Genomic DNA, 8,791 nt, shown 5'->3' with positions numbered 1-8,791 from the left:
CTATGATGGTGTTACCAATACACTTAATTGCCTACTTGCATTTTGCCTTATTTTTCCAGGCTTACTTTGGAACTTTAGAGCCATATGCCCAGGCAGACATTCAACAAATGTAAATTCTCTCCATCACTTGATACAAAAATGTATCCAAGGTGCCTCCCCCAAATTCCATATACAGAAGAAATTCATCAGACATAAATCCAACTGTTTTAACAATACATAGCAACTTCCTACACACCTAGATTTCTTTCTCGATGCTGTGACTTTTAGAACTGAAATACCATGAACTACAATGAAAGTTTTAAAAAATAACTAACTTTATAATTGATCACTAATGCCTTGCACAAAAACTGTTCTCTGCAATTTACTAAACTTAATAATTATTGAATTGTCAGGTGTGAAAGATCTGATCCACAGGAAGGTCTAATTAAACTAAGTTAATCATAACTAGGCAGCAGAATTTTCTACTTGATAGAAACAATGATTAAAGGAGTTGTACTCATTTTGCTAATGGCTACCTAGAATTCTAGGTTGATCTCTCTTTTAACTTTGCCTCCAGGTTCTGCCTCTTCTCTTATTATTTCAACCTTCTGGTTCTTTCTTTTAACACTATTGTTTTGAGGAAGAGGAATTAAAGCTTTGAACTTCAATTTAAGAAAAGGTTGAAAAAGGTATGCAACCTAGCAAAAGGTTATATAAAGTCAGCAAGGCTTCAATATTGAAATAGTTCTATTATAGCCACTGTTCATCAGCCAGCATCAGTCTTTTTAATATACAGTATATTATTATATTACCAACTTATTATATTCAAGAATATTTCAGGGAAAGCCTCTGGACCTTGCACAAATATAGCACCTCACTAACTTTTCAGGTTTCCATATAGTATTGAAAAAAATGCTGATCCTTTAAGGAACCCACGAGATAAAGTTAGTACAATTCTTAAGGTAATTATCCTTTTAGGCTCACATAGAACCCTAAAATGGGTGTGTGTACTTTAAAGAATAGCTGGGAAGTCTCCAAAGCTAAAAAATTTATGAACTTTTATCGGGAAAAGATGCTCCTCTCCCCTTCAAAATAACCAGCATCTTCCAAAAACACCTGAACTAAGAGCAATAAAATGCCTAAGACCATAGGAACATAAAATGAGTGAGTTTTTCTCCAGACAAAGAAATTTTAGCACTGTACTTGGAATACTTCAGTAGAGAATGCATGATCCCATTTACCCAATCACCAAAGAAGAAACACCCATTTTAACATGCTATATATTTATTGTTAAACAATATTATTATATGATATGATGCAAGGCATCAACTTTAAGGTAACAAGAATTATCAGAAAGCAGCAGAAGAATTAACACATTAGTGATTCAAAATAAATTTGTCCTGTTCCCAAAAAAGTCCATTGTTGATAGTAGAGTCTCATTTATTCAAGTCCTGGAATTCTCAACCTGGTTCAGCATGAGGATAAAGATGGCAAACTGCATTTTTAAAAGTCCAATTGGCATTTAATCCAACAGAGTTTTACAATGTTCTCTATATTCAAAGAACAGTCCCAATCTTAAAGACTTTTTTTTTCATGAAGGGAATCAGGAGTAAATGGGATTCAAGAGGCTTTTTACCAGTCTCTGATGCAAATAAAAAAAAGTTGAGAAAGCTTTGTGTTCTTCATACGTTGAAGTCAGCTGGACCTCTTAGTTTTGCGATACACCTTGACCATCTCAGCTAGTTTTTCCATAGCCTCAGGGATCCCCACACCAGTTAAAGCACAGCAACCCTGAATACGCCAGTTGCGTCCAGTTATTTTGGTCATCCCCATCCTTTCTGCCACTTCCATGGAAGGTCGTGCTTCAGGCAAATCTTGTTTGTTGGCAAGAAGGATTAAAGGCACCCCTCTCAAATCATCACCCTCCAGCAGGGACTCCAACTCCACCCTGGCTTCTTCAAAACGATAATGGTCCATACTGTCCACCATGAATATCAGTCCATCTGTATTGGTGCTGTAGTGCTTCCATAAAGCCCGGATGCGCTCTTGTCCACCAACATCCCACATGGTGAAAGTGACATTACTGCAGGGCTGGACTGTCTCTACGTTGAAGCCCACAGTGGGGATGGTGAAAGTTGTTTCGTTGGTCTTCAGCTTGTAGAGAAGAGTGGTCTTTCCAGCAGAATCCAGCCCTAGAAGGAGAATACGAGCCTCCACTCCATGGAACGAATCATAAATTCGGCTGAGTAAAAGCCCCATGGCTTGTTTAAGCATAAGCAAGCTATGAAACAGCGGGGAAATGTTTGCAATCTTATACCTAGCCAGCTTTCATTTCATTGGCTGCACACTAGGGGGAGGTGTGTCAACTCCTATTACAACGCTATCTTGTTGGCAACTGACATGCTGGAAGTTTTGAAGAATACCAATTTGACGCAACTGTTGGTAGTTAAAGCCTAGCCATGTTTAAGCCTAGCAATGTTATGAATTGCTGCTTAGCCTTAAACAAAACTACTTCATTGTGATTATTAACACATATTCAAGAAATACTTAAGCAATTTGATACTTTTCATAACCTTCCATTAAAGTATACCTACCCATATGTACAAAGAGATATTTTATGGCATATTATTGCTATCTGAGGGATGGGAGGTAACTTTTTCTTCCTAAAGATTTTTATATTCTTAGCAAACGAAATTCTCTAAATATCAGTATCATAGTTTTCTACTGCAGGAGAATGAGTCAATTTTTGCTAAATAAGGAAAAGCATTAGGAAACCGATACAATATTTTATCTGGCATTGGCATCCTTCAGTCTCGAAAAACCATGGTATCATGCTCTGGATTCCCCAGAGCATGAATTCTGGGTAGGTTAGTATGGAGTTATGTATGTATCTAGTAGATACAAAAATGTTATAGAAATATTTAAATTTGAATTGTGCTTAAATTATGGGTTGTATGATTACTTCCAAGTAAGTTTATAAAGTAGAATATTTAAAAAACTATTTAAAAACACTATTTTTAAAATGTCAGACATTGCCTGCTTCATTTCGAAAGGTAACTTTAAAAAAATACATAGAAATGTTTCTGAAGTTGACCCAATGATAAATTACAATTTGATTTTTTTTCAGTATTAGTGTCCAACTTTTTTTTAAACAAATGGCAAAATAAGCACAGAACAAGTGAAAATGGGAACATTTATTCAAGGCATTTAAATCACAATGCTGATTTTATTTATTTGTTTGTTTGTTTATTTCTTTGTCGTACAAATATAGTATTGTAGTATGTTTAACATAAGTATAAAGTAGAGATAGAAAAGATAAAAAGACATTAGGACAGGGACCGTAGGCATGAAGGTGCACTTGTGCACGCCCCTTATAGACCTCTTAGAAAAGGGGAGAGGTCTATTGTAGAGATAGTGTAAGGTTGAAGATTTTGGGATTGGGGGAGGAAACAACAGAGTCCAGTAGTGAATTCCAGGCGTTGACCACTCTATTGCTGAAATCGTATTTTCTTCAGTCTAGTTTGGAGCGATTTACATTTAGTTTGTATCTGTTGTGTGCTCTTGTGTTGTTGTTGTTCAAGGTGAAGTAGTCGCTAACAGGGAGTACATTATGATTTTATGAACGACAGTTAAATCAGTTCAGAGGCGGGTAGCTATAAATTTTCTAAAGGTAGTAATTGAAGTCTGGAGGAGTAAAGTAATTTGTTGGGTAAGGAGGACTGGAGGACTCTTCTTGTTAAGTATTTCTGGACTCCTCCAATTGTATTAATGTCTGTTATGTATGTGTTTAGAAATAATTGATCTATTCCATTGCTCATTTTTCATGCGTATTTAACATTCCTGCTATGTGTATCATGGACAAGTGAGAGTAAAGAAAAATTTCACTGAGCACGCGCGTTGCACCTCCTAGCTCATAAAGTTTTTGAATATCCCAACATTTGGTTTGTTAAGACTATTTAGCAAAACTAACGCTATTTAAGAAAAGGAGCAGAAATGCGATATTCAACTATCAAAGGATCACGAGACCATGATAGCTCCTATAGATCAGTGATTTTCAACATTTTTTGAGCTGCGGCACATTTTTTACATTTACGAAACCCTGGGGCACATTGAGCGGGGGGGGGGGTGGTAAAAAAGTTTGGACCAAAAAAATCTCTCTCTCTCTTCCTCCCCTTCACTCTATTTCTTTCTCCCTCCCTCTTTCTCTCCCTTTCTTCCTCTTTCTCTCTCTCTCTCCATCCCTCTTTCTTTCTCTTCCTTCCTTCCTCTCTTTTTTGCTCTCTTTCTCTCTCCCGCCCTCCCTCTATGTCTTGCTCTCTCTCTCTTTCTCTCTCTCTCTTGCTTTCTTTCTCTTTTTTTTCTCTCTTGCTTTCTTTCTCTCTGAGCTTCGCGGCACACCTGACCATGTCTCACGGCACACTAGTGTGCCACGGCTATAACACTGCTATAGATCAATCTACAGCAGGGATGGGCTAGTTGCCGGACGGGGGGGGGGGACGCAGTGGAATAGCGAAAATGGAGCTCCACCCCAGAGCACCCAATTTGCACTGAAAGATGTTGAAAGAAAATGCATAAGCCACACCCACGGTGTGGTAGTAAAAATTTTGGTAGCCCTTCACCGATCATAATTAATTTTTGTCTACGGGCGTCCGACGAGGGAGGAAGGTTCAGAATGTACAAATATTCAAATTAGCAGTTCTCTGGTAACCGTGGTTTGTTATGGTTTGTTACAGGGGAAATGAGAAAGCAACTACTCGTCTCGCGCTATTTCTCGCACCGGGAGGCTGGGTGGGAGAAAACGCGTGAGAACATTCGGTTGGAACCACAAGTACGCATGTACAGAATTGGAACCAGGCGTTTGAATCATTAAGGGAAAGATGAGAGAAGGGGGGGAAAAACGAGAAATAGAATGCGTGCGCACCCGCCGGGATTTGTATTCCCGGCAGCTGTTCGAATATTCTCCATGACAACCATCTCCGCTCCAGCCTTTCCCTCCACGTCTGCATTTCCCTTTTGATGTCACCTAATTAAAACAAAGAAAGAAGCACCCCTGGATTTAATTTGGACCAACGAGAAAGCGGGATGTTTTGTTCCTTTCCAATGAGTTTAAGCAGAAGGAGTCTTTCGGGTCTCGGATTCAGTTAATCTTCCGATTGACTTGCAGCAGACAAGTAATAAATTCCATTGCTTACGGCTGGGACCGGCACAAATTGGGTTGAGATGCGGGGAAAAGCAGAAGGAAGGCGGCAGAGGAAGCCCATAGCAATAGGGTGATACAAAAGTTGGTCTGGAAGCCACGCCCCTTTACACAGCCAAGCCCTTTGCATTGATTTTGGCGGTTTTTTAAATTATGTGTGTGTGTGTGCATTTATGGATGCGGGCTGTTTTGTTTGCTCTCACATACCCGGGCTTAGGTTGCAAGGAATATCGAATATGCATTCACGAAGTGCTAAATTAAGAAATCCTTAGTATGCATATGTACTCAGCGGTGAGTTCATTCGTTACTCTCGCTATCCAAGCAGTAGCAAACAATCCCCCCATTCCTCCGGTTCACTCTTTTTAGACCAGTGTTTCCCAACCTTGACAACTTGAAGATATTTGGACTTCAACTCCCAGAATTCCCCAGCCACCCAGTGTTTTAGACCAGTGTTTCCCAACCTTGGCAACTTGAAGATATTTGGACTTCAACTCCAATTCTGGGAGTTGAAGTCCAAATATCTTCAAGTTGCCAAGATTGGGAAACACTGTTTTTAGACAATGCGATTTTTGGCTAAACTGGCTGGAAGTGATGAAAAAATGGGGCTCCCATTTCTCCCATCCCAGAGTGCAGGGGAATGGAGGCAATGCAGGTCTAATACGCCTTAGCCTATTTTCTATCTCTATTTCCACATTCTTCAATCCCGAAAGCAAAGGCACTTACTGCCTACAAGGAGAGAGTGATCTTTTTTTATATTTATTTGGCATCTTCTTTAAAACATGGCATATTCCCTTCATACAGTTTTCCACATACATGCTAATATGCCACCTTTTCTGTCCCTAATTCACTTCTTTTTTTAAAAAAGGGATAAAATTGTATTTTTCCAAATAGTCTCTTCAGCAGGCTCACGTGTAAGTTTGCAAAACACATTTTAGCCTAGCAGCTAGCCCACACAGCCTCCTCACATGGTTGGTTTATGATTTGAGACACTATGCAAATTCTAGGAATTAGATTAATTAATTTATTTTATTTTTTTATTTATTTTGTCCAATACACAATGAGGGTTTTAGTGGGTATATATATATATATATATATATATATATATATACACACACACACACACACACACACACACACACATAGTAAAATACCTGATGAAGGTTATAGAAGAGATACTCATAGTAAAATATATCTAAGAAAGAATAGAAAAGAAGATATAGTAATAGAACATATCAATGAAAGAATAGAAGAAGAGATATAGGAATAGAAGAAAGGTATAGGAGATATAGGTGAGCAATAGGAAAGGGGATGGAAGGCACTCTAGTGCACTTGTACTTGCCCCTTACTGACCTCTTAGGAATCTGGATAGGTCAACCATAGATAATCTAAGGATAAAGTGTTGGGGGTTTGGGGATGACACTATGGAGTCTGGTAATGAGTTCCCCACTTCGACAACTCGGTTACTGAAGTCATATTTTTTACAGTCAAGTTTGGAGCGGTTAATATTAAGTTTAAATCTGTTGTGTGCTCTTGTGTTGTTGTGGGTGAAGCTGAAGTAGTCGCCGACAGGCAGGACGTTGCAGCATATGATCATGATGTTAATTCAACAAACCATTAATCAAACTTTATTGTGTAAGCACTGCTCTTCAAAGCATCGTAGCAACCTGGATTAAATCTCCCCTTATGTTATTTATTCTGTTCATATTAGCAACTCATGTTCATTCTTTTTCCCAAAGATAGTTTCATAACCCTTTAAAATATTCATTTTAATTTCCTAAATCTATTCACATTCAGCATCAATTTTCTTAAATTCAGTTAATTACAGAGACTCTTCCTTTGAAAAAAAAGAACATAAGAAAAACTCATTAGACACAGAAACAGAAAAAAAGAGGTGGCTGATGTAAATACTACTTTATCCAGAAGCAACATTGTTACCATTGTTGCTATTATGTAAATAATTATTTTAAGTTCTGGCAATGTATGGAGAAATCTATAAATATAAAGTAGCTGGGGAAAACATTCTAGGAGTGGGGGGGGTTTTTGGCAATTGCACATGGATGATTTCTCATGAAAGATATTAAACCCTTTTATTATTTCTGGAATCAATGTTACAAATTTCTTCCCTCCCCATTAAACTAGTGAAATTAAGCATCATATTTTGTACAATAGGCATCCTTTATTTTAAAACTTGCACATGAATAACGTTGGCTTATTTTGTTAAAGGAATATAAGTATTTTTTACGTATTTTGTGGGCTCATATACTATTTGTGGTCCAGCTGCATGCATTTCTGAATAATTATATTTTGAAATATTTCATTAAAAATCAACGTAACACAAACACACATGTACACAAACATAGAGGTATATACACATTCACTATACATTCATATATACGACATACAAACATACCTAGAACATCAGTTACATTGTACAAATATTCAGACGTTCAAGGAAACAAAGGACTTTTGGAATGCCTAAAAAAATAGGTGGGACTATTCAAATTTCTTAGAGAATGTTGTTATAAAGAAGAAGGCAAGAAACTGTTGATGGCATTCTGTTATGGAATGTCCACCTGCAGCTGCAGAGGGGGAAGATGACTGGTGTTAGGCCCAAGCCCAGAGACAACACAGTGAGATCTAACTGAGTCCAGTATTTTATTTGCTTACACCTATCTTGCCCCACTTAATCTATAACTTTCTAGGCTATTAGATATTTCCTGAGAGACTGTAGGCCTGTGATGGGGAACCTATGGCGTGTGCCATATCTCAGGACACACGAGGTGTTGACCTATGTCAGCTCCAACGCATATGTATGTGCTGGTGAGCTGATTTTTGGCCTTCCGGAGAGTGGGGGGAAGTCATTTTTGTGTTCCCCAGGCTTTAGGAAAGCTTACGGAACCTGTGGATGGCGAAAAGTGGACTCAGTGGGCCTAACCGGAAGTTCAGTTAGGCCGTTTTTCACCCTTTCCAGGCTTTAAGAGGCTTTCATGAGGCCTGTGGAGAGTGAAAAATGGCCCAACTGGAAGTTCAGAAATGAACTTCCGGTTGATCCTTTGGGTTTGTTTTTCACCATCCACAGACTCTGGAGGTTGTCCTGAAGCCTGGGGAAGGTGAAAATGACCCCCCTCCCAACCCTCTAGATAGCTGAAAATCAGCTGGAATCCATTTTTCACCATTCACAGGCTCTGGAGGCTTCAGTGAGCCCTGTGTGTATGTTCAGGGGAGCAGCATGGGGTGGTGGTGGTTATGCTCATATGCATGGGGGAGGGCATTGCCTTATAAGTGTGGGTGCACACGCGCTATCGCAAAGGTTCACCACTGTTCTAGGATGTGGTTATACTGAACCACTTCTCTCTTCCCCCATGCAGCTCGGGACAGCGGTCTTTTTCTGGGAATGCTCTGAAGGAACCAGATCCTCCTTCTATTTTGATACAGACACACATTTGATTACACATTCTGAGAAAAGAGAGACCAAAAGAATTTACATTAGCAGATCTAATGGTACCAATGGTATCAAGGAATACTACGCGAGTCACATTTCCTCTATCCTGATCTTGTTAGAAGTCATCCACAAATAAAATTTAACTGGCATTGGACCAGGTAGTCCATCCATTG

The 8,791-nt window shown here is 38.9% G+C and overlaps 2 protein-coding genes across 2 annotated transcripts in view; one reads left to right on the top strand and one right to left on the bottom strand.

Moving 5' to 3' along the window:
- Window positions 1-1,245: 1,245 nt before the first annotated feature.
- LOC139154744 (uncharacterized) lies at window positions 1,246-2,332 on the bottom strand. Its single transcript, XM_070729691.1, has one exon. The coding sequence runs from the start codon at window positions 2,251-2,253 to the stop codon at window positions 1,675-1,677; it is 579 nt and encodes a 192-aa protein (XP_070585792.1). The 5' UTR covers window positions 2,254-2,332; the 3' UTR covers window positions 1,246-1,674.
- A 2,799-nt stretch (window positions 2,333-5,131) lies between these two features.
- Window positions 5,132-8,791, top strand: part of TTLL6 (tubulin tyrosine ligase like 6) — a 51,938-nt gene continuing 48,278 nt past the window's right edge. Inside the window, exon 1 of the mRNA XM_070767486.1 lies at window positions 5,132-5,150. The gene's annotated coding sequence lies outside the window, so the exon portion shown is untranslated. The remainder of the gene's footprint in view (window positions 5,151-8,791) is intronic.

The sequence above is a fragment of the Erythrolamprus reginae genome, chromosome Z (assembly GCF_031021105.1).
Source record: "Erythrolamprus reginae isolate rEryReg1 chromosome Z, rEryReg1.hap1, whole genome shotgun sequence".
NCBI lineage: Eukaryota > Metazoa > Chordata > Lepidosauria > Squamata > Dipsadidae > Erythrolamprus > Erythrolamprus reginae.
This window is presented reverse-complemented; position numbering and strand designations above follow the sequence as displayed.